This window comes from Opisthocomus hoazin, chromosome 4 (assembly GCF_030867145.1).
Source record: "Opisthocomus hoazin isolate bOpiHoa1 chromosome 4, bOpiHoa1.hap1, whole genome shotgun sequence".
Lineage (NCBI taxonomy): Eukaryota > Metazoa > Chordata > Aves > Opisthocomiformes > Opisthocomidae > Opisthocomus > Opisthocomus hoazin.
Genome location: NC_134417.1, coordinates 18,505,807 through 18,531,106, shown reverse-complemented (window position 1 = coordinate 18,531,106; position 25,300 = coordinate 18,505,807). Strand labels below are relative to the sequence as shown.

At 41.2% G+C, this 25,300-nt stretch overlaps 2 protein-coding genes across 9 annotated transcripts in view; both read left to right on the top strand.

Moving 5' to 3' along the window:
* Positions 1–3,315, top strand: part of ABCC5 (ATP binding cassette subfamily C member 5) — a 77,309-nt gene extending 73,994 nt beyond the window's left edge. For both annotated transcript variants that reach the window (XM_075418192.1, XM_075418190.1), the window contains one exon: positions 614–3,315. In XM_075418192.1, coding sequence (XP_075274307.1) covers positions 614–886 — 273 coding nt within the window. In that variant the 3' untranslated portion in view covers positions 887–3,315. The remainder of the gene's footprint in view (positions 1–613) is intronic.
* A 4,533-nt stretch (positions 3,316–7,848) lies between these two features.
* On the top strand, positions 7,849–25,000 carry CAPN10 (calpain 10). 7 transcript variants are annotated; one of them, XM_075418181.1, is made up of 14 exons: positions 7,849–7,954; positions 8,247–8,323; positions 8,411–8,618; positions 9,959–10,090; positions 10,321–10,517; positions 13,500–13,717; positions 14,869–15,010; positions 16,696–16,862; positions 17,328–17,611; positions 18,108–18,310; positions 20,424–20,679; positions 21,763–21,962; positions 22,555–22,600; positions 24,403–25,000. In XM_075418181.1, exons 3-14 carry the CDS (start codon positions 8,475–8,477, stop codon positions 24,430–24,432), a joined length of 2,019 nt encoding a protein of 672 aa, XP_075274296.1. In that variant the 5' UTR covers positions 7,849–7,954; positions 8,247–8,323; positions 8,411–8,474; the 3' UTR covers positions 24,433–25,000. The 7 variants fall into 7 exon arrangements, with proteins under 7 accessions (XP_075274296.1, XP_075274297.1, XP_075274300.1 ...); XM_075418182.1 differs by having other exon boundaries at positions 8,244–8,323; XM_075418185.1 differs by having other exon boundaries at positions 7,849–7,969; positions 8,247–8,307.
* The last annotated feature ends 300 nt before the right edge of the window (positions 25,001–25,300 follow it).

Genomic DNA, 25,300 nt, shown 5'->3' with positions numbered 1-25,300 from the left:
GACGTGAAAGACCTTGGAACTCCTGCTTCTTGGCCAAGTGTAGACCAGGTGTGTTGCGAAGTGGCCGAGCATGGCTCTCCTGCTAGTGGGTGGGGAGGAATGGGCAGATGTCATTTGAAATGCCTACAGATAATATCTGCTTTTCTAGCCTAACTCAATACCCTTGTCCCAGCTCTGCCCAGTGTGTTTTTGTGTTGCTTTGTAGCAGCCCTGGCTTTTCCAGACCAGAAATTTTCACACTACTAAATCATGTGATTGTTGGAATATTTGAAATTCGGGCAAGTCTAGGGCTCATTGAATTCCCTTCACTAGTTTTTATTGTGCAGGAGCAAAGAGGTTAATGCATGTGTTCTCTGTGGCCTCTTTTTCTTGGCTTTTTAAAAATAGTTCTGTTATTTGTGGAAGTAGCTCAGTCTTAGAGCAAATTTTTTTTATTATCATTCATAAAAATCTTTGCATTAAACTCATTTAGAATAGACTTGGCTGTCTTTTGAAAAAATGTATTTCTTGTCTGCAGTCTGAAGTCATTCAGGGTTGTTGGAGTGTAGCTATAGAAGAGCTGAATCTCTTGACTCTTACTGAAGTGATGTTTTCCAATTTCCCTTTTTTGCAGATGTCTCGGATGTACACAATTCCACTTTATGAGGACCTTTGCACTGGCACTCTGAAGTCTTTTGCCTTAGAAATTTTTTACCAGACCCAAAACCAGCTGCACCCCAATTTGCGGAAAACCATCCAACAGATCTTATCACAGGGCTTGAATCCGCTTCCTGCCATAGACACTACAGCACTCACTGCGGACACACCAGCAATGGTGCTTGAGGACAAAGTCTCAGAGGCCACAAATGGTGCCATTTCACTCAGGGATGTTAATGTGTCTGCTTAGATCACCAGCTCATGCCAGCCATGAAGCTTGAAAATGGGGACAGGAACACAGGAAAGATACCCAGTGTTGCCTCCTTTCCCTCAGCCCTGCAGCTGCAGTGTGTTGTTACTGGATTTCTCTCCCAAAACACAAAGCAAATGTGCCTTCAAGTATCCAGCGTGTGACACTGCCAGGTTTCAGAGATCTCCTTCAGCTGCAGGATGGATATTTTGATTTGGTTTGTTCTGGGCAGGGACTCCTGGGCAGTTGGTTCTCTGTGAAAAGTGGATCGTTCCCTTTCCTGAGGCTCTTCTGGATGGTTTCTCCAAGTTTGGTTGGTGGTTTGTTTTTTTTTTTTCTTCCCTTTTTTCTTTTTTTGTCTGAGGCCATTGAGGCATGTGCTACTTGCTGTGTGTATGTTGCTGGGGAGTGTATATGTAACAAGCTGCCGTTATCCTGATATTTGGGCTGAAGTTCTGCAAAGGAGAGACTCAGGAATTGTCAGTAGCAGCAAACATGTTTTCATGTTATGCTCCTTACTATGACAGAGGTATTGTGATTTGGGAGGCAGGGAACTAATGCTTAAATAATTAAGAAACTAATTCTAAATAGCTCCTGTTCCCCCCTGCCCCCAGGTGACTAAATAATAATAATGCTTTTTTTATATATAAAAAAAAGCAGGGAAACCTTATGATGGATTTTAAATCCTTCTGTAGTTATCTCTGCCCTCTCAGTTTTCCCTTTGCACTCAATGGGACAAGCAATAAAGAAATCTCTAGGCTCAAACTTTCAAAAAAGTTAAATTTAGGTGCCCAAATGCCATCATTTCCGGTACTAGCTGAATGCCTAAATCTTCTTAACTGTTTTGACTAGTCTAGCTGCAACCTTTGTTAATGTGTTACGACGTGTAGCATGTGCGTTCATCAGATGCACTGTGTGTCTTCTGTCCTTTTGGAAGAATTAACAGGACCTTTAATTTAATTTTTTAAAAGATCCACAGCATGTGTTGGGCCTCTAAGTCAACCATGGAGATATTCATGCTAAGGTTTTACTGCCTTGAATAACGTTTGCCTGAATAACAGTTGCCCTGTCATATGATAGCCTGAGGGAGGCACCCTCTATTGATGTGAAACTTTTAAGCCCCGCTTTACCTGAGTCTGTTTTCTGACTTGTGGTGGTGGTAAGATGCCATTTCATTTACACAGCTGGCTATTTCTCTTGATCACTGGCCAGGCATGGCAGATGGGGAGACGTTCTCTTCCATCTGCCCTGTTGGGTCTCAGGAAGCTGAGGGCAAAGCATTGTTGGGTGTTAGAGAGTAGAGGTGATGGTTCTTAGACTCTGTGCCACATTCTTTTTAACGTGTGTGCCTCTCGGTGAGCTCCCACAAAGCATTTCTGAGCTGGTGTATCACCAGGATAGAGGATTAGTTTGAACAAAAGGTGAAACCTTTGGAATAGGCTCAGCTAGAGGAGATGTGAGAGAGAAACTGTTATATACTTCGGGGCAAATTTTGGCCCTGCTGTGGGGATCTGCATAGCACAGGAAGCAGGGAAATTCGGGAGTTGTTTTTTTTTCACCCAAAGTATCTGTTTACACCCATGTGTGGATGGGGACTTAGGTGCTGTTACTGGATCTGCATTTTCTGGCTTTAAATTAATTTGGACTTCACCGTAGCCTTAGCCTGGGCTGAACTGGGATAAAGCAATAATAAACTCAGGCCTTTGTAGTGCTTGATTAGTTTTCAAAATGGGCCATCAGCATTGTTGGGCTTCAGAACTCCAAGCTCTGCTCTTTGCTCCTTGAATGGAATTATCTTTTTCATCTGTTTTCCCAGAAAGGATGGAGAATGGTATTTTCTGTACAAATCTCTTTCCTTTTTATTTGTTGTTCTATTGAAAGAGATTTGTGCAGCTGACTTTCCACTTCCTGAGTTGCCACTGTTGGTGCTTCGTCTCCTGGACCCCACTGCCAGCAGCGGCAGCCTGGCCAAGACCAGTAACCACTTGCATCTTTTGGAATCCCAGGCCTCCGTTTTAACACGTTTTATTTTGTGGGAGAATGTATGTGACCCTGGTGGGAACTTTTAATGTACATGGATGCCTTATGATGATTGTCAAATTAAACTAAGCTTTGTGACAATTGTAGCCTTTTGGGCTGTTTTTCAGCGTCCCTGCTATAGATGTGTGGATGAGCTCACTTGGTACGTTGTCTTTGTGTTGTCCTTTTCTGGAGTGCAGCAGAGAGGGAGTTTGGAAGCTCTTTAAAAGCTGCACAGCAAGAAGTTGGAGGTGGCAAAAGCAAATATCAAAAGTAAATATTATCTATTGTTACTACAACTGACTGGAATACATCAGGTCAGCTGTGTGTTTTTGTATGCATGCATCAGAGTGGGGATATACTGGCTGAACCTAACAGACTGTTTCCTGATTAAAGAGCATGAGATCTAAGCTAGTGTTTCTGCTCTCATCCCTGCGAGATCCCATCGGATGGCTATTTTCATGACTTGTTCACATGACTGAAACACAGAAGCAGAGCAAGATTTATTGAAAGTATTCCACGCGTCCTCCTTCAGGTACTTTTGCTCCTTTTGTGAGCAGGGAGTGCATTTTTATTTTGAAAAGAGAAAAAATTGGCAGCAAGTTTGTGGAGATAAGCCTTCCTGTTGTTGACACAAAACAAATTAATGCTTCAGGCTATTTTATGTCTTGATTTGTGGTAGACTTCACATTGACAGGCAAATTAGACTGAGATTAAATAGAAAGTATTTATTTGCCTTATCTTTGGTACGTTCATTTCTGATCTGTTAAAATAAGATTAGTACAGCAAATCTGTTTTATTTAAGCAGATGCTTATCTTCTTTATTTTGAAAATGAAAGCTATTACTTTATTTCATTGCAGCCTTGAGCAGGGCGACATGGGATCTAGAAATATCACTGTGGAAAAGCTCTCAAGAGCCAAAACCCCTTAATAAAATGGAATATTACTAACTTGATTTTTTTAGCATTTCATAGCCACGTTGGTTAATATGTTAATTCTTGTTAGCAACACGTATGACTCTGTTAAGCTTATATCAATAATTTTGCTGTCATGATACATTGCAACACCCTAACCATGGACTCCATTGACCAAGAGCAATTCTAGCAAGCATCCCAAAGATTCTGATTTAACCAAAATTTTCTCATGTTCTTGCACTGCAGTGACCTTGGCCATTGCATTTTTCGGTTAACATGGGACCTTCTGTACATCTGTACTAAGCACATGTACTGCACAATTTACTTAAGTACACTTTTTAAGTCTGTTTTCACTGTTCATGTTTGTCCAAAGATAAAACAACACAATACAGTCAACATTTAAATCGCATGACACTTGTTTTCACACTTCTTACTACAGATTGATAAAAGCTTAAAGTCATTATGACCATAGCATCAGCCTCTGTATAAAACAAACCCCAGCAGAAATCACAGGTGTAAGATTTATCAAGCCACTATCCTCTGAGACACAGAATTATTCTTCTGTTGCGAGGATCCAATTTAAATGACACTGAATTTGTTGAAGCCCCAGGTAAATAGTTCTTGCTTTTGATTACATACACTCCTAAAACTGCATAGGTAATTTCTAGTTTGGATTTGTCTATTTTCAGTTTCCATCTCTTGAAGCTATGGGTTTGTTTGCAATACATAAACTGCTTACTGTTACTAACCTCTTGGAGAAAACGGGTTGAGTTGTTTGTTCTTTTGCTGCAAGCTGTGTTCTCCACACTTCATGTATTGCTTTAGCTCTGGGGTGGAGCATGATGTTTCAGTGTCCTTTTGAAGTGGAAATTGCCAGAACTGCATACTATTTCTCAAAAACTACCTGAAATGCTGCTGATGGTATTCTGCACCAACTTAAAAGGAATGTTTTATTAATATTGTGGATTTATCCTGTTCTTCCATTAACTACAATAGTAATTTGGGTACCAGTTAGAATATCTTCCATGGATATGGCAACCTTTTCTTTTATAGATTAAGGGGTGTAGAAAAAAGCTATTCCAGTCTTCTGGAGGTGACTTTTCACTCTAGACAGAGGGAGACTAACTGCTTGCGTTAAATGATTGAGACTCTGTGAACACTTCCCCTCACTCCTCTCTGTGCATGCACCTTCTGCACTGGAAAACTCAAGTCTTATGCCTCTGATTTTTTGTTGAGAGAATTAGGAATGCATTGAACATAGCATGCTCTGTGCCCTACAAGGAAGACGTTCTAACACACCGGAAACAAGTCTCTAAAATTTAAGAAAGGGCATTAATTGGTTTTGCAGAGCGTTGGACCCTTTTCCAAGAGCATACTGACCCAGATGCATGGTGTTAAGGAAGAGTAGGAGGCAGCTGGAAAGGGTGGGAGATGGCATATTCTTCATGCTCCTGTGATTTGGTGGAAAGTGCCACAGGGATTAAGCCATAACAACTGGCTGACATTCCAGGTGTATGACCTAGGGAAGCTTCAGCTTTGTGTATTTTTTAATTTTGGTGTCTTGTACCACCTTTTTCTTGTCTGCTGTGGTAGCCAGCATGGAAGTTTGGAGCTGTGCTCTACCTCTGGGTGTGCCTGAGGTAATGAAGGAGATCATGGTCTAGCACTGGGAGTCGTCTTCAGGCCAAGCCACTCTGTCTTTCTGGAAGGAGATTGAGTCTGTCTTCCCAGTAGCTGAAGAAAGCAGTGCAATACCAGGCTGCTTCTGGCTGGTTGATGGAAGACCATCAGAGGCTTCTTCCATACCACACTCTTCTGTGCATAAACCCCAAATGCCCCCTCCAAAATCTCCCTTAAGCAAAATGACATTCTGTGCTGTTCCTGTGACACCGCTCTGACCACTGTCAGCCTAGTGGTAGTGCAGGGACTGAGCCTGTGCCTAAGCCTGGTATCAGGATCCAAAGAATTGGAAGAGCTCCCCTGTGCCATTTGAACAATTCTCTGGGTCAGTTTGCAGAAACAAGCACATGTGTTGGGCCGAACCACCATTGCTCGATCACTTCTGTCTGTCTCCCTATCCTTGAACCATCTGAAGTTGGAGAATAAAGCAAAGGAAACTGGAAAACAATCATGAAAATATCAAATACTACTTTGCCAAAGGATAGTCTTCATTCACATGGAAAGGAGTTGGCTATTTAACTGGACGCAAATCCCTTTTAACTGTTTAAATTTCCATAGCAACTGGACTCTGCCTCTTGGTGCCTGCATTCCTCTTTTACAAGGAAATACGAAGCACCTATGTAAAGTGCACTGAGAAACAAAGGCAAGTGTCATTTTGTCTTAAAATAGTCTCTTCAAGACTTGCTGTCTAAATAGACCCGTGTTTCTGTCTTCAGGAATAATTTAATCCAGCAGTATGGCCAAGAGCCAACAGAGAAAATTCTCTGCTGCTTTTGTTCCAAAGTTTGGGGTTAATAGAAAAAAACATCGTCAGCTGCACAATGGATGAATTTGCCCATTTCCAGCTTTGCAGTGGGGCAAGGAAAGCATGTCAGGTATCTTGGAGACCGGAATAATGTCCATCTCTTTCCTTTTAATAGCATCGTAAAGAAATATTGCATTACATTTTTAACTAGTTCACTGTTCCAGGTCCGATCTACTATATTTTAGTTAGAGCTCAACATTCGTACTGCTTTCTAGAATCTGTCCTTTAATGGAATTTATGCAGTTGTGGTCTGTGATCGCTGTTTCCTAAAGAAAGCAGCAAGGGTGAAATCACACAGATGAGAGCCCCACTGTTCCTGAGACAGAGGCCTATTTTTCCCTTTCCCTCCTCCCCAGACCTCACCCGTGCCAGCTCACTTGCAGCCCGTGCAACTGCAGCTCTCTTGCAGGAGCCGTAGACAAGAGGGGTCTTTATTCTTACTGACGGCAATGTTTCGTTTGCTCCCCGAAGCGTCAAAACTCAAACGTGAAAAGTCTTGTTTGTTGATTAGGTTTGCTGTGTGCGATGGGGAAGCCCTGTGTCTGTACAGCGGGCATAAGCAAGGGGCAGAGAACGCGTTTCTGCATCGGTCAGTGGTCAGACAGTTCCGGCAGGTGCCGGCAATATTTCCAGTCTGCTAAGGTGGAGGCTTGAGAGGAGAATTGCTGCATTTATTTCTGATAGAAACAAATCAGACCAGTGTTTTCTGTGGATCTCTCGTGTTAAAGACAACCTCTTTACCCAAGGACCAGGTGATATCACCCTTAGACTTAAACCCATCATTACAGGTGAGTGTGAAAACCAGCTTTTTTGATGAGCATCAGCTCCTCTCATGCTGGCTCAGCCGCCTGCTTACCTGACCACAGGCAACGTGAGAAATGCTGACATGAAAGGCCCAAACACGAGCAAGCAGCCTGCTTCAGCGTGCTGTGGCCCAGCACAAAACCTCGGAACTCGCAGTGGTTTGGGGAAGGATGGCCTGCAAGGGCCTTGTATTTCTCCGTTTCTTTCCTTTGTTCTTGTTTACAGCAAATCAGCATTTTAAATGTGTTTTTTCTTTTCTATTCCTCTAGGCAGTAGTAGCTATCAAAGTGTGAGAAGTGATGTGTTGCGATAGTTCAGCCCTCAGACAACTATTCAGTGATAAACTATTTGAAAATGCCACCTCTGACGTTATGTCTGGAACCCCCTTTGTGAGGGTCAACAACTCCTCCGACAGCTCCCCCGTCATCGCCGTCATGAAACCGGAGTTGGGTTTTATTTTCCTCAGCCTCTACGAGCTGTGCAGGTGACCATTAAGCTCTCCTCCTCCAGCTCTCAGCAGGAGCGTTTCCAGTTTCTCCAAGGTATTCCCGAGTACGGAACACGGCCTGGGCTCGGGAAGCCCGCAGCGCCCGTCCTCCGCCCTCCCCTCAGCCCGCCGCCACCGCCTGCCGCGGGGCACGCTGGGCCCTGTCCCGTCCCCCCTCCGCAGGCGGCGGCTGCGGATTGGTGGTGCGTGCCCCACGTGGCCGCCTGCCGCCTCTCCATTGGTTGGCGGCCCAATCCGTTACCTCTGGGCCGGACTGGAGGCTGAGGGGGTACTGAGAGGGTGTCCGGCGTTGCCGCGGTAACGGCCGCCCCGGGCATGGCGGCGGGGCGTGCCCCGCGGTGAGGAGATGGCAGGTGGGCGGGGATGGAGTAGTGGGGGGTGGTGCGGTAGGACGTGTGCGGAGGTGGCGTGGGTGAGGCCCGTTGTGGCGGGGGCGGGGGTGGGGGGAGGGGAGGCTCGCGGGTAGGAGGGGATGTGTGTGGAGAGCGCCTTGTTGGGGCTGGTCGTGAGGGAAGGGGTGTTGGTGGAGGGGGCCTTGTGGGCTCCTGGGTGTGGGTCTCCTTTTGGGGCCTGTTGTGCTGAGGAATGGTGCCCAGGACCCCCTGACACCTCCTTTCTCTTTTCCAGCAGAGCGGGGCCTCTCTAGGCTGGTATCAGGTGCTGAAAGAAGCCGGAAATGTCGTGGTTCAAGGTGCTCCGTGGAAAGCGTGAGGGGCTTTCTGTTACTAAATAAATCCGACTTGGTTGTTTGTTTCTCAGTTACAATTCCTGAGTTCTGCTCGTTTATGTTCTAGGTTGGTGCTTGGTAATATAAAGGTGTGGAAATAGCCGGCAGAGCTACTCAGGATTGTGTTGAAAATGCTGGGAGAGAAAAAGCAATTAATTGTGAAAAGCGACCTTTACACAGACCCCACGTTTCCAGCCAGTGATACCTCTATATTTTTTGATTATTGTACACCGCTTGCTCAATTCAGAGGCGAGATATCTTGGTTGAGACCTAAGGTGAGTTTTAAGATATAAAAGCCGGTGATTTTAGCAGAACTGAACTTTAAGGCGATAAATGGTATTCAGCATTGGATGACTGCTTCTGGGTGTTTATATTGTTGAAAAATATCGAAGCGATAAACACAATATATGTCAGTGTCAACAACATGCGTTAGAGTTTTGAAGTCTGGGTGCTTGTTTGTAGGTTTGATTTCTATCCTGATGTAGAACTTTTGAATTTCTTGGCACTAGTAGAAATTGAGGTATTTTACCATAAATATATTTCATTATGTAAATAATATGCATACAAAGTTAAATTTTGGATTAACGCCATGCTATTTTTTTCAATATATTGTACAACTCTTGAAAACATAACTGCATTTTAGAGTTTTTCAGCAGGATATTGCTTTTCTTTTTTTCAATTGTTGATTTTTTGATAAAAAGTAATAAAACTTTTTTAAGGTTATAACTTGTCGTATGACTTGTATTGCCCTTAACCTTGCACCTGAGTTTCAGAGCAAACCACACGAGAGCTAAAATGTTCAGAATGCGTTTCTGCAGTACATTCATTTAAACTGAAGCATTTATGATGCTGCCTTTGTGTGGAGGGGGGAAAAAAAAGGCCATAACAATGTAATAGGGAAAAAAGTATGTTGTCTTTTAATGGTACTGTTTCTCTCCTGCATCTGGGGATAGCTGTAGAAATAGTGATAGAGCTGCTGATTTTCAGATAGAAATGGCAAACAAATGACCTCACAGAACCTAATGTGCAACTTTTTGCTTTTGTATCTTACACCTTGGTTACTACAGGGCTGCTCAGTTAATTTCCATCTCTTGGAGCGTTTGTGGGTGAGAGAAGACCCATTTTAAAAACTGATTTTCAGATCTGATTAAGTGTTCAGGACTTCGCATTTGAAATAACATCTTTTGCTACCGAGTAATCTACTTTTATTTGCCTTAGGGAAGGTTTTTTTCTCTTATGCTAATTGGGAGATTTCTTGTGACTTGGAATGTACAGGGCAATGTGAATGGCATCAGTTCTATCACAGTGTCTAGCAAGGAGCTGATGAATTACTTTGCCTTTCACTTACTGGTGCCTCTTCTAAGGTTGCACCTGATGGTGACATTTGTGTACTAAAATCCACGTGGGAAGTAGATTTACCTCTCATACCAGCAAAATATCCCCAAGACAGTAATTTTTTATTGCCTGTTTAGGCTGTGTCTGAAGAGGAGGTGTTATAGAGGTAAAAATTCCCTTATTTTGTGAGAGCTCTGTGGTGACCTTCCATTCCCTAAAACACAGACTTCCTAGGCTATTATGCAGGATTTGGCTTTAACTCCTCTTCTTCTAATTCTAGGACATTTGTTCTACTCCTCGGTTATTTTCAAACAATCCGCAGGATGTGCAAGTGAAACAAGGAATTCTGGGAGACTGTTGGTTCTTATGTGCCTGTGTAGCTTTGCAGAAGAGTAAATACTTACTGAATAAGGTATAGAGAATTTTCTTCTTTCATTAATCGAGGTTTTCTTCACCTAATTTAGATTTGTATATTGTTTTTGAATCCCAGGCCTCAAAACTGAATATCAGTTTTGTTATATTTAGTTTTACTAGTTTTGTTGTGATTTTTTTTTTCCTGTGGTTATTACAAACAGTTAATGCTCAGCATATTTTAAACTTATATAATTGTTATTTGTCTTGATTTTGGCTTTTGCTATCTAGGTAATCCCTCCAGGTCAGCCCAGCTGGACAGATGAGTCATACCAAGGCTGTTTCACTTGCCGAGTCTGGCAGTTTGGACACTGGGTGGAAGTAACTGTCGATGATCGTTTGCCTTGCCTTGGTGGTAAACTCTGCTTTTCCCAGTGTCAGAGAGAGGATTTGTTTTGGCTTCCACTACTGGAAAAAGCTTATGCAAAGTATGTGAACACTGTTATTGTGGCAAGTAAAGGGAGGTACAATACTTGTATACCTTCTGCTTACTTATTTTATCTAACTGTTTTGGGCATAGATCTGTGTATTATTCAATATAAAGTACAACGGCTGCTACCTTTCCCATGCTGGGTTGAGTAGAAGTCACTCTTTAAAATGTAGATCTGTAAGGTGTGTTTCTAGTTGCATAGAAGATAAGATAGTCTTAGAAAATTATGAAGAAAAGCAAGAGCTGCAATGAATTATCAAGATTCAAATGATGTTCACTAAGTCACTATCCATTGGTCATCTAATTATTAAAGGTAAACATTTTACTAGTGCAGCATTTGAGGGCAGCTGAGGGCTCAATGAAAAGCAGAGAGCATGCAAATATTTTCATGGGAAGTAATGACATTACGTAAGTTTATGCTCGTTGAGGCTCTGGCTGTATGAATTTCACTGCTCTTTTGCTCAATTTGATAGTTTATTGTTTTGAGAAGAAACAACCATATTGTTAATGTGTTTGAAAATGCAGCTATTTTGTGTTTTATGACACATCTATCAAAATGCTGTCCAGATGGACACAACAATTTGGAGCCAAAGTGCACTGATTAGATAGACGTCAAATGTCCAAAAGAACTGGGACAGAACATTGTGTGGTTGCCAGCAGAGGGCAGAAAAAGACTTTAAGTGTGAAGTGATTTATTCAACTGTAGTTATGTTGAGCAGAAATTGTGAAGCAACAATGTCATGTTAAAGCTTCTTTGTAGGTTTGAAAGATAATATGCTTGTTTATTTTCCGTAGAGGTCTTATCGTTCTATCTTGTCTTACCATTCTATTATAGTCTTGATTTTCTTTTGCATCTGCTTCATGAGGTAGGGTGGTCTCTTGATATGCTTAAGTTATTGACGGAAGTGCTACTTTAGTTGTTTGTGCAGAGTGAACAAAGGGTAACTGAAGAAGAGGAAGAAATGTTAGTTATTTATACAGAATGCAGTTAGTATGTCATAAAAGATGATGTACTGTACAGATTATAAGGTACAAATGACTAGTACTAGACTGGAGTGGTTTCTATGTAGGATGGAATGAATTGTGATAAACTTCCTGTCAAACAGTGGAATGCCCGATGGCTTACATATTCTTTAGATGTTGTATTCTGTAAATAAAATAGTATGTGCTTTCTCTTGCATGCCTGGGGATATGAGGTGGGGTACAGTCATGAGATAGGGTGGGATTGACGGTACATAAGATTTACAGAATCACAGAATCACAGAATAGTAGGGGTTGGAAGGGACCTCTGTGGGTCATCTAGTCCAACCCCCCTGCCGAAGCAGGGTCACCTACAGTAGGCTGCACAGGATCTTGTCCAGGCGGGTCTTGAATATCTCCAGAGAAGGAGACTCCACAACCTCCCTGGGCAGCCTGTCCCAGGGCTCCGTCACCCTCAGAGGGAAGAAGTTCCTCCTCATGTTCAGACGGAACTTCCTGTGCCTCAGTTTGTGCCCATTGCCCCTTGTCCTGTCACTGGGCACCACTGAAAAGAGCTTGTCCCCATCCTCCTGACACCCACCCTTCAGATATTTGTAGGCATTTATAAGGTCCCCTCGCAGCCTTCTCTTCTTCAGGCTGAACAAGCCCAGTTCCCTCAACCTCTCCTCGTAGGGGAGATGCTCCAGTCCACTCACCATCCTCGTAGCCCTCCGCTGGACTCTCTGCAGTAGCTCTTCATCTTTCTTGAACTGGGGAGCCCAGAACTGGACAGAGTACTCCAGATGAGGCCTCACCAGGGCAGTGTAGAGGGGAAGGAGAACCTCCCTTGTCCTGCTGGCCACACTCTTCTTGATGCACCCCAGGATCCCATTGGCTTTCTTGGCAGCCAGGGCACACTGCTGGCTCATGGTTAACCTGTCGTCCACCAGGACGCCCAGGTCCCTCTCCGCAGAGCTGCTCTCCAGCAGGTCCACCGCAAGCCTGTACTGGTGCATGAGGTTGTTCCTCCCCAGGTGCAGGACCCTGCACTTGCCCTTGTTGAACCTCATCAGGTTCCTCTCTGCCCAGCTTTCCAGCCTATCCAGGTCACGCTGAATGGCAGCACAGCCTTCTGGTGTATCTACCACACCTCCCAGTTTGGTGTCGTCAGCAAACTTGCTTAGGGTACATTCTAACTCTTCATCCAGGTCGTTGATGAAGAAGTTAAACAAGACTGGGCCCAGTACTGACCCCTGAGGGACACCACTTGTCACCAGCCTCCAACTAGACTCAGCGCCGCTGATGACAGCCCTCTGAGTTCTGCCATTCAGCCAGTTCTCTATCCACTTCACTGACCACTCATCCAGCCCACACTTCCTCAGCTTCCCTAGGAGGATATCATGGGAGACTGTGTCGAAAGCCTTGCTGAAGTCAAGGTAGATAACATCCACGGCTCTCCCTTCGTCTACCCAGCCAGTCATGTCATCGTAGAAAGCTATCAGATTGGTCAGGCATGATTTCCCCTTGGTGAATCCATGCTGACTACTCCTGATAACCTTCTTTTCTTCCACTTGCTTCATGATGGCCTCCAGGATAAGCTGCTCCATCACCTTACCCGGGATGGAGGTGAGGCTGACCGGCCTGTAGTTCCCTGGGTCCTCCTTCTTGCCCTTTTTGAAGATTGGAGTGACATTGGCCTTTCTCCAGTCCTCGGGCACCTCTCCTGTCCTCCAGGACCTCTCAAAGATGATGGAGAGTGGCTCAGCAATGAAATTGGCCAGCTCCCTCAGCACTCGTGGGTGCATTCCATCGGGGCCCATGGATTTGTGGACATCCAGATCACTTAAGCGATCCCTCACACAGTCCTCCTCGACCAAGGGAAAGTCGTCCTCTTTGTAGGCTTCTTCTCTTACCTCCGGGGCCTGGGATTCCTGAGGGCCAGTCTTAGCACTGAAGTTTCTTTAGTTCTGTTGTTTGCAGATATTTATTTTTTTCTTTTTTTTTTTTTTTTTTTAAATAGAGTGCATGGATCTTATGAACAGTTGTGGGCAGGACAGGTGGCAGATGCTTTGGTTGATCTGACTGGAGGAATTGCTGAAAGATGGACCCTGAAAGACCCTGGAAGAAACATGGAGAAAGAGAAGACTGGCATGGTTTTGGAGAAAGCAGTGTTTAGAAGATTAATGAATCTGAAGGAACAGTGTGTAATAAGCTGCTCAATCCTCAACTCGAGACAAGGTAATAGTAAAGTTCTAGACGTTTTTAAAGTAAACATCTTGATTTGACAGAGTTCAGAGCACAAGGCAGCCAGCAAATGTGTGGTGCTGATTCTATGAGCTTGCAGCCCAGAAAGCCAACCGTATCCTGGGCTGCATCAAGAGAACCGTGGCCAGCAGGTCGTGGGAGGTGATTCTGCCCCTTTACTCCGCTCTCGTGAGAGCCCACCTGAAGTCCTGCGTCCAGCTCTGGAGCCCCGAACATAAGAATGACATGGATGTGTTGGAGCGGGTCCAGAGGAGGGCCATGAAGAAGACCAGAGGGCTGGAGCACCTCTTCTATGAGGACAGACTGAGGGAGTTGGGGCTGTTCAGCCTGGAGAAGAGAAGGCTTCAGGGTGACCTTAGAGCAGCCTTCCAGTACCTGAAGGGGCCTGCTGGAAGGATGGAGAGGGGCTTTTCACAAGGGTGTGTTGTGATAGGACAAGGGGAACAGCTTTAAACTAAGAGGGCAGATTTAGATTAGATATTAGGAAGAAATTCTTCACCATGAGTGTAGTGAGTCACTGGCACAGGTTGCCCAGAGAAGCTGTGGCTGCCCCCTCCCTGGCAGCGTTCAAGGCCAGGCTGGATGGAGCTCTGAGCAGCCTGATCTGGTGGAGATGTCCCTGCTCATGGCAGGGGGTTGGAACCAGATGATCTTTAAGGTCCCTTCCAATCCTTACCATTCTATGATGCTATGATAACCTTAGGTAAATAAAGATTTAAGGATGTTGTTGAGTTTGGGATGGAGGGTGCTTTTGAGGAGTGCTTTTTATATTAGATGCTGATATGGTCAGTTCTCAAAATCAAATGCATGCCCCATAGCCCCTGATAAAACACCTCAATAACAATCTTAAAAACCCCAATGATTTTTAGCACTAAGAATTTGTAAATGTTTGAGATCAAGTACAGAGTTAATATGCTTTAAAATTTTAGTTTATTTTAGATCTGTATAGTCACAACTAAAATGAACTGTTTGGGATTTTTTTAAATACTGTTTTTATACTGGTTTAAGAAAAATTTCCTTTTAGCTCAAAATTGCCTTCTTTCACAGGATAGTTTAATGTCAGCCGTTGTAAAATATGGAGTAAGTTCTTTTGTTTATTTTAAAAGGCTTTTCTTTCTGTTCAGGTTCAAGTGAACTAGGAGAATTTCATGCTTTTATTGTGATAGATATGTTGAATCTGTCTGAAGCGTCAGGCAAGGATATCGTGCTACTACGGATACGAAATCCTTGGGGGAGGCGGTGCTGGAGAGGTCCCTGGTGTGAGGGGTGAGTAGATTTATTTTCATTTGGAAAATAATTTGCGAGAGTTCTGAAGCACAAAGTGTATCTGTGTATTGCAAAGGCAAATATTGCTAATAAGCTATAGCGTAGCAGAGAGACCAGTTTGTATGCAATCGTTTTGAGGGTTTAGTAGTTCCCATACCTTGTTGGTTCTAAGGCTAGTCATTTTGATCTATTAGTTCTGGTAATCTAAATGTTTTTAATAACAAATATTTTTTTGTTTATCAAAGCATGTATCTTTTTGTAAAGATAAACTTACGATGTTCTGTCTGACATTTGTGGTGCCTTCTTTTTGTTCTGCAATTGGTCTAAGTAGTTTTGGTCAAAAGATGTTTGACTTAAGTAGTCACTCGGCTTTGCTTGGGTCTTATTTGATCTTGTCTCAGTTGCAGAAGACAAGCAAAGCAGTATGTAGAAACCATAATGTAGCAGAAGGAAGGATGCTTACAGTTTTTGCTTGTCTGCTTTCATTAGTAGGAGTAGGAGAAGCTGGAATCGAGTAGATATAAAGAAGAGTAGATATAAAGAAGAGTAGATATAAAGAAGAGTAGATATAAAGAAGAGTAGATATAAAGAAGAGTAGATATAAAGAAGAGTAGATATAAAGAAGAGTAGATATAAAGAAGAGTAGATATAAAGAAGAGTAGATATAAAGAAGAGTAGATATAAAGAAGAGTAGATATAAAGAAGAGTAGATATAAAGAAGAGTAGATATAAAGAAGAGTAGATATAAAGAAGAGATTTGTTTTGAAGGAAATGTGGAAATATGTTTAACAGTTCATATAGACAAGCAACAAGAATGAAAGTGCAGATTATTTTTTTTATTTTTTTACTAGCTTATTTTGAAAATGGCGAGTGTATTTAGACTGTACAAAAGAACATGCAATTCTTGACTCATGGGGCAATCTTTCAGCATTAAAATATGGTAACAATATGATCATGTTAAACATTTTTGAGATTTTTTTTTTTTTTTCTCAAGTTAAAAAGATGAGTTCATCACATTGAGACTTCAGTTAATGTTTTTTGGTTTTGGCAGAGTTTTGGTTATACACTTGGTGTCTTGTAGTTTCTTTGACAAACAGTAAGTTGCCATGTAGTTGCAAGATAGCATTTCATTGGGTGGCCTTAGAGCTCTGTTTTGTTCAAGTGCAGAACTGTTCTTTGCTACTGAAACAATCAAAAATGTTGAAAGTACTAGCCTTTAATGGGCCCTAAATAATGAGGTGGTTAAATTCTTGGTTTATCGTGACTTAGTCAGCAGATTCATGGGAATAACCAGCTGCTTCATACAGACAATTGGATTTTGATGTTCACTGTACAGCATTAAAATTCATTCAGAGAGTCACTGTGCAGCTTGTTTTACTTATTGCTGTTTTTAACAACTGTTAAAATCTTTATTTTGTTCTCACACTTTGGACTGTACCGTATGCTGCTGTATCCAGTCTGGTCTTAGGTTGTTACTAAGTTTTCTTTGACATGTTGTGATTCATACTTTCTATTATCCCTCTCGCTGACTAGCAATATGTATACAGAAATATTCATTGCAGGTATTTGACAATAAATTGAAGAAACCTCATCTTATTGTCCTGGTCCATAGGGTGTTTGATAGAACGTTGTTATGGAACTTTATCAGGCAAGGAAGTAAATGTTAACTTTTGTCTTATGTGCAGTGGTCAAGGATGGAGCCAGCTGGATCCAGTAGTTGCCTCAGAACTGCTCTCGCAGATACAAGAGGGAGAATTCTGGGTTGATGAAGAGGAATTTTTCAGGGAATTTGATGAGATTACCATGGGCTTTCCAGTCAATGAGGAAGGACTACTTCAGAGCCTCTATACAGGTGTGTTATGAGAAAACATCTTACTCATGCAAATAACGTTATGTCAATGGGAAATGCTGATTTGAATTACAAAGGAATGCAACTAGACCATAATTTCTCTTTCTCAGTCTTTCCCTCTCCTTTACATCCATAGACCTTTTCTGTCTCTGCTGGGAAGAGTAAAGGGACGAGAGGAAATTGAAGGTCTTTAGAGGAATCTTTGATATTTCCCTGTTTTTGGTGTTTTGTGTGTGGCTTTTTTTTTTATGAGAGATAAACTTCAAATTTCTAGAAGCAGTTTCTTGTTGTAAGAATCATGTCATCAGTCTGCCATTACCAGTTGTGACATTCATTCTCATGAGTATCTGCTTGGAGAAAGTGTCAGGGCTACGACAGCACGTTTTCTTGGGCTGGGGGATCTCTGCCATATATCTGTTGTAGCCTCTGGTGTCTGAAATGTGCACCATGTTTTTCTTATTTTGTTAGAGAAAGTGCTGTATCATTCGCAGAATCTTTTTGGATCCTGGGTGCGAGGCCAGTCTGCAGGTGGCTGCCGTAACAACAGCAGCTTCCCTACCAACCCGAAGTTCTGGCTGAGAGTTTGTGAAAAGAGTGAGGTGTGCATTGCTCTGCTGCAGAAACATAGGAAATACAGTGCCGACTGGGTTGGAAGAATTCAAAATCTGTCTCACTTAGCAGAGGAACATCTGTCTTTGACTGAAGGCGTACAGGGGAAGAATTATCAGGCTGTGGGATTGCATGTCTGGAAGGTAATACAGGAATGGCATTTTTCTTTTTGCAAATAGAAGTTTTAAAGCGTTACTGAAACATCTGAGTAAAATCATTCATTTCCTATGGCAGTGATATGGTTCAACTGTTCACACGTTTTACATCTCTGACTTGGGTTAGAATGATCCTGTTTGTCTCACAACGCAGCTACTGTCTGTGCAAACTATTAGTGGGCCTGTACTTTTTGCTTATCATTGAGTGTCAAGTAGCAGAACTTTTGGGACTCTCCCAGACTAGTGCTTGGCATTTCAGGCTGATTATTTGATGACTATTCCTAAATTTACTCCTCCTGAATATTAACTCTTCCTACTCCTCTTTGATGTTCAGCTTATCTGCTGATACTCTCCTCCTTACTTGTTCCTTTGGTAAACGTATGCAAGTTTAAAAATGTCTTAAACAATAATTGATCACTTCTAGTTTTATTCAAAACTCCTCATTTTTTCTAAAACACCACGCATCATTATGCATCTATTCTAGGTGGAGAAGAAACGATTTAACCTTCCAAAGACCCTCTCTGCTCCTCCAGTTGTAGGTACCGTCTGCCATTCCTATGATAGAGAAGTTCATGTATGCTGTGACCTTTCGCCTGGGTTTTATCTTGTTGTTCCCAGCACTTTTCTGAAAGATGTAGTAGGGAATTTCTTGCTTCGTGTATTTTCAACAGGAAGGATCTCTCTCAGGTAGGTTTAAAACAAAACAGAGAATTTCTTGCAGTCGTTGATGTAAACAAATATATGAAGTATAGCACTAAGTGTAGATGTTCAAAATGTTTTTGAAGGCTTGTGCAGAGCACCAAGTAACAGTATTGTTTTGTCTTTGAATTCATGTAAGTAGTATTCTATCTCCTTGTTTTTTGCCTGAAGCTGTTACTACCTCTTGTCAAAATATCAGTCAGAAGTAGTCAGGTGAGTAGCATCTTGACTCTAAGCTGTGGCCTACTGTTTTGAGAAAGTGTATGTTTGGTAAAAGAGCTGAATAGGTTTCTGCAGCACGTGTTTCTCAATATGTGGAAGTTCTTAATGCATGGAAAAATGAAGGTGTACCATGGAAGTTAAAAGCATCTGTGATTATAGCAATCAGCGACTGAAAAGCAGAGCAGTATGTTATCCTGTATGCTGGAAAACACATACTAACAGGTTGCCTGACATATAACATTGTTATTGGTGAGCAGTACAGCTTCAAATGCAAATAGAGTGTCAGCAGTGGACTCAGATGACATAATACTCTCAGCTCATCCTTTCAAGGCAGGTGTGGAAAATACCACCGACGTTTACGCTGTCGTCTTTAGCTGAATGAAGAATTGTTTTTTGAATTAAAGCATTCAACACTGATAATACAGCTAAACTTCTTACTTGTGAAGGCCTCCAGAAGTTTACCAGCATTTTGATAAAATTCTTGGAAGGATCATTGTGTATTGGGTTCTAGCTGATCTTTCCTCATAACTTGTGACACAAAATAGACCTTTTTAATGGACTTGGAACAATCTGTATAAAAATGCTTGCTTATCCAACAGGAACTACCAGCAATGTCAGTCCAGTAGCTTCTGATTACTTTTAATTTAACTATAGCTGAGTACATAGCTATCTCAGCACTTAAAAGTCGATTATTTATTCCTGAACAATCTTCTGTGTTGATGACCGTAGTCTTGAAATAAATACTTAAGAAGACATGATGATGAGTAGTTGTGCGGAGTCAGCAAAGTTGTTCCTTCTTCCAATAAACCTGAAAAAATCTGAGGCTGTCTAACAGCTTGCACCAGGTAAGCTGTATGCAGAGACGAAACATACTGTTGGCAATAAGTTTAAAAGCTGTGAAAATTTTTTCATATTCTGGTAGTACACTATCAACTCATATCTCCTTGGAGAGAAGCTGGCAAATCACACTACAAAGCCAGAACATGCATTAATCGTTTACTCTCTGGAATTGGGAAGCAAGGTGGTATCAAGTTTTAGACCGAATAAAGGTCTGCAAAACGATGAGTCTAATTTTGCTGTATGGGTGCAAGTTGTGTACTTCTTCCTGGCAGTGTATTTGGTTTCTGGGCATATTTAATCTGTGCAGCATGTTGCACTTTCAGTGATGGGCTGTAATTTCTAGTATTGCTGTTAAGTATAGCAAACGCTTTCTCAGACTGAAACAGAGGTGCCAGCCTGGATATGTGTCTGGAATGGACAATCGCAGAATAACATAACAGCTGTTATATGTTCTCAGTTTGAAAACTGGAAGTAAGGACAGATGATGTGTTTCAAGTTACGCTGAAATAAGATTTCAGATGCTGCACAACTGATAATGATACTAAATTGTTCATATGGCTATGAAAAGTGGTTCTGGGCTAGGATCAAAATATGGGTTAACATAATGGATCAAGTTAGAGCAAACTACCATTTTACCTCTGATTAAACACATAGTGAATACAAAGAAGAATGCAGTGTATGTTTGGACTTACTGAGGTGTTCATGTGTACTCCAGAAGCGGCCGTCAGTTTTGAGATAAGATGGGTAGTACTAGAGTATCGAGGAAAAATGGTTAAGTTGCATTATTTTAAGAATGTACTCAAATCTATCTGGTTTTAGTGCCTGGTTTTATATGCTGTGTTGTCCTTGTGGAGTTCTGTGAATTACGTAAGGACTTAGAATTGTAAAGTTCCCTATTTCTTTGTGCTGCAAGTTTGGAGGAATTGTATTTATATAAGTTTATGTAATAGTAGTTCGTTTTTGTGAGCTGGTGTTCTAGATTTTGTGAAGTCATACAGATTTTATACATTTAGTTTCTTTTGTCTCTCATGTTTGATAGTGAGCTAAAACCACCACCTGCAAATGCTGCCCCCTGTGAAGAACTCCCAGCAGGTGAATGGGAGACAGTGCAGCTGCATGGATGCTGGAAAAGGGGACAAAGTGCTGGAGGTAGCAGGAACTTCCCCTCCTTCCATATCAATCCCTGCTTTCCCCTCTCCGTTCCTGCAGGACCAGGAAAAAGCAGTGTGAAAGTTACCCTCCGTCAGCACTGCCAAGATAGCAAATGTCGTCCAATAGGTTTCCATATTTTCCAGGTAAGGCTTTTTCTGGTCAGTTTGATTGCTCATTTGCCAAGTGTGGAGGTAAGCCTGTTGGTTAGGTCAGTGCTCCTTGCACTTGGCAAGGAATGTGCTGCTGCTAGGAGGAACACAGGCGCTGGTCCTGTGAAGTAATGCCTGTGAAAGATACGGAATAACTACACACTGGTAGCATAGTAACCCGGTAACTGGTTCCACTGAATCCTTCCAACGTTCTAAATTAATTTTAGAATTTATAAACTCTTTTGAGGATTTGCAAATAATTCTTAGTGTCTTAGTGACTGAGGACCAGACTTTGTGGTAATTGATCATGAAAACTTACTTTCTTCATCTCTAATAATTATTTACTTATCCATTGGCAAGTGGTGCTGGATCCGCAGACAAGATTAGAATTCAAAAGGACTCGTGTTGAACAAGTGATCTGAAACAAAATGAGATGTGATTTGGTATGAGCAAATACAGCTTCTGCACGTATGTCCCAGTGATCAGCTGCATAAATGTGGGATGGGAAGTTTCTGGTTAGGTGGCTATTTTGCCCAGAGAGGTAGATTTAATTTCAGAAAATGTGCTTCAGAAAAGGTGTTGCTTAAATGGAGAGTCTGGAGTTGAGCATTAGGAGCTGATCATACAGCTTCGGATATACAATATGTGAAGAAGGATTGAAAGAATGGCACTTTCTTATGCCTACAGGAGACTGAGAAGTTGAAAATGAATTCTTAGTACATGAAAGGCCACTAGAAGGAGGAAGGACGTAGTCTGCTCACCGTACCTGAGGTGAAGAACAAGGGCATTAGGCTGCATCGAGGCAGAGTGAGGTTAGACAATAGAAACAGCTTTTCAGCTGTGTGAGTAGTGGGCTGTATAAACTGTCTACAAATATAGTAGGAATGATTTATCTGTACTTGATACTGCCATCTGGGTTTTCTGGAAGTCTTCCTATCCCTCTTGTATAGCTCTGTACAGAAGAGTGAGTGGAGTGGAATAGATGTGGAACATACCGTATTGTGATATACCAGGAGTATGACGTTATGAGGTCTGAAATACATGGAAAGATCGGCATGTTTTCATTCTTTCTTGCAGGTGCCTAGCAGCAGCTGGAAACCACAGACTTCCTCTTTTTTACACTTGGAGCCACTGGTTAGCTGTGTACCTCATTGCTATTCACAGGAAGTAAGCCAACTTTGCAGGCTTCCGGCAGGAAGTTATGTAGTTATACCTTCTATGTACTTGCCCAATACAGAAGGCAGTTTTACATTGATCATAGCAACCAAAATAGACAGGTAAAAATATGTTGCCTTCTGTTTACACGTCTAATATTTTTAGTGCATGCATTAGTTGATGTTTGGAAACGATAACTGTAGCAACGTGTTCTCCCTTTTGATAGAAAATCTTAATCTTTTTTTTTTTTTAAGTATTTGTATTCCTGTTAAGTTTGTAAACACTGCTTACCACTGACTATGTTGGAAGAATGACTAAAAAAGAAGTATTTGTTAATCTTCTTGCCTCAGTTGCTGAGTGACAGATGTCTAGTGTTTGCAGAAGATGGCACTAAAGAAACTAATGATCAGCTATATGCGGATATTAGGATTTATGCTGAAATTTTACTAAGCATTTTAATAAACAGGGTTGTTTTTGAGAAGATGCAATGAGTAGCAGGCCTTATTCCAGGTAATTCCTCCTTGTGTGAATAGTAACAGGTCTGAATCAGACTTTGTATGTTCTATAAAATTGCATCAAGATTCCGTAAGGGAAAGGATGTGGAACAAAGCATAGCATAATAATCTTCCCTATTTGAAGTGAGATAAATGGTTGATGTTTACAAGATTATTCAATGCTTTGTGCAGAAATAAGTGTGGTTTGGGTTTTCAACAGGAAGCGCATTCACAGCCGGGAGACACTTGGACAAGTGTTGCAAGAAGTGAGTGATACATTTTTAATTTAATTTCAGTTATTGTAAAGGTGTCACAGAGGAATCATTGAGGCTTGTGTATTCACTGATATTTAGAGTCATGTACTAGTGGACTGGACTGCAAACTGATAATCAGCAAAGCACTTAATCTTTGTTTTTTTGTTTCTCAGCCAGAAAAGTAGCGTTTGGTAGCAGCTAACAAAATTTGTCTTTTCACACCACTCAGATATGCGGAAGCTTCTGTATGACTATTTTATAAAGTTGTTATTTACTCCCGCAGCTCATTCCCCAGTACCTACCTCTGCTGTAAAATCTGTGAGAAATTGGACCATTAGTGATGAGTAGGTAGTTGTACTTGACTTTCACATTTGCTTTCAAGAATGCAAACACTCTTTATGCATTTGGATATATTTTGATGTATTCATTCTCAGTGTCATCGTACATCTGGTAACTTTAATTACAGATTGTATCCTTCCTGCATCTGATTTGCTTTGATATTAATTTGGAATCCTATATATTGCGATTTGGAATTTCTAATGATATTATAATGTTGTAAAGACTTAAGAAAACACAGCAAAAAGAGACGAAAAGCAAACTGGCAAGCCAAAGATTAGCTTTCACCACACTGGAGTTTCATTTTTTTATTTCTTTCTTCACAGCCAGCCCATCTAGCATCCTACCATTTATAATCCATCTTGGTGTGCAATCCATCTGATCAAGCTGACACCACCTATTTAATATTTTGGTATTATGTTTTGCTTGATTAGATATGCATGTAATATTGAAGGGTTGGATGTGAATGCTGAGTACCTAATATATACCGTATTTTTATGGGTGGAGAGGAGAGCTTCAAATGTATTATTTTAACAATTGTTTAAAGATACCTGATTTGGTTGGTGGATCAAAGCATGCCCTTGATAATACTTTGATTATTAGGTGAGAACAAGAACACTTAAATACTAGGTTCTTTGAGGTTTGAATAAAAGCAAAATAAAAATCTTAGGAAAAACTCTTCACCCAAGATTAGAACTGGTTTATTGATTTGCTTTACATAGGTCATGTTGACCAATGATTATGTTTTGTCCTTAAAACAACACAAACAGTATGGATTTTGTGTGCTTCACGAAAATGGGCAAAGACCCGTATGTACTTTCCTTATGGTGCTTGTTATTTTAATATTTAGGAGGTGAAGTATGTAATGAAGTCCTTTATTGTTGTTGTTTTGGAAACAAAACATTGCAAGGCCATTATTACAGAAGGGATGTATGCAAAGACATGTTTCTTACTGCACAAAAATGGTTGGGCTTGGGCAAAGGGTGCTCCCTGACATCAAGGGAACAAACAGTTTAGATTCTTTAGGACTTTAAAACTTGAAGAATTTGGAACTGGCAGTTATAGTTTTCTTATCAGTGGTAGAAATTAGTGTCTGAAACTAATGTTCAACAGCATAGTCTTTTCTAAAGACTGAACTTTAAATCATTTTGTGCTTGGAGGTGTTTAACCTTTGAAGGATCTAGACAGTCTACCTTACTGGGAAGTTGGGCTGGCGGTTTCTAAGGGAGGCATCAGAGCAGGGCTGGATGTCAGTGTATTTTTCTAAAAATCTGTCTGTGTGTTTTCTAATTACTGAAGTGAGGGTGTTTGTGAGTTTCAGGGTTTTTTTAAGATGTTTCACAGGAAAAAATTGCATTTTCGTCTCAATTTCTAGATCTCTCTTTTCTCTGATTTACTTTAATTCCATATGAATTTCTTCTCGACAAAATGTTAACTCATGAAATAGCTTTTTTTCTGCATTTTTCATTTTCTTACAGATTTCATTTACAACTGTGATGAAAAGGTAATCTGGAACTCTCACACTGTCTTTCAAAAAACATTGGAAAGCTGAGGAATGCCTTGCCTCTTGCTGTTTTAAATGGAATAACGAGAAGATACTCTTAGCCCAGCTGTTTTCTGCTGGTACCAACTGTCAGGCCTACAATGACTTCTTTGTAAAAAATACCTCCTTAATAATGTACACGCGAATATTTGTTCTTCCCGTGTTTTTTAGAACCAGCATTGTCCAGTAAATCTTCATAATGTACCTCAGTTCTTCAAAAATACAGGTGAAGAATATGTGCATGTTTTAACCCAAGCTACAGTTTTAGAAGAAAAACAGAAAACGTATGTGCATAATTAAATAATATTTTGGAAAAAGAGTAATAAAAAAAAAAATCAAGCTTACAGAGTAACTTCAGGAGACCAAAGGGGCAAACACAGAGGAAAGAAACTGGAATCTCCTTTAAGGTAGGACATACCTTAAGAATCATCACAATACACTGGAGCAGAGAAAGTCCATGCTTGTATCCTACACTGCCAGTCTTGCTGCTGAGCACTTTATCGTGGGCCCTTTGTTGAACCAGGAAAATGGTGAGTTGAAAAGAAAGACTTTTTGGTGAGTTTTTCTTCTAATTAACACCACAAAGGGAAAAGATAAGACTTGAAAACTTTTGTTTGTGGATTATCACATCAGACTGCTTTTGTAGATCTCTAAGAATGTGTTTTATGCAAGATCTGCCCTCACTGTAAGAAATACAAAGTTTAAGAGATTTTTTCTTAATTTATGTCTGAAAGTTTTTCTTATTCAAGGATTTTTTTTAGATGTTATATTTTCCTCAATAAAAACGCAGTAACATTGAAAGTTTTATGATGTCTTTTATTAAAAAGGTGACA

Coding starts and splice junctions, on each gene's coding strand:
- CAPN10 (XM_075418181.1), top strand. CDS start 8,475: ATGCTGGGAGAGAAAAAGCAATTAATTGTGAAAAGCGACCTTTACACA. Junction 16,863..17,327: donor ACTTCAGAGCCTCTATACAG/GTGTGTTATGAG, acceptor TTATTTTGTTAG/AGAAAGTGCTGTATCATTCG. Junction 20,680..21,762: donor TAGGTTTCCATATTTTCCAG/GTAAGGCTTTTT, acceptor TCTTTCTTGCAG/GTGCCTAGCAGCAGCTGGAA.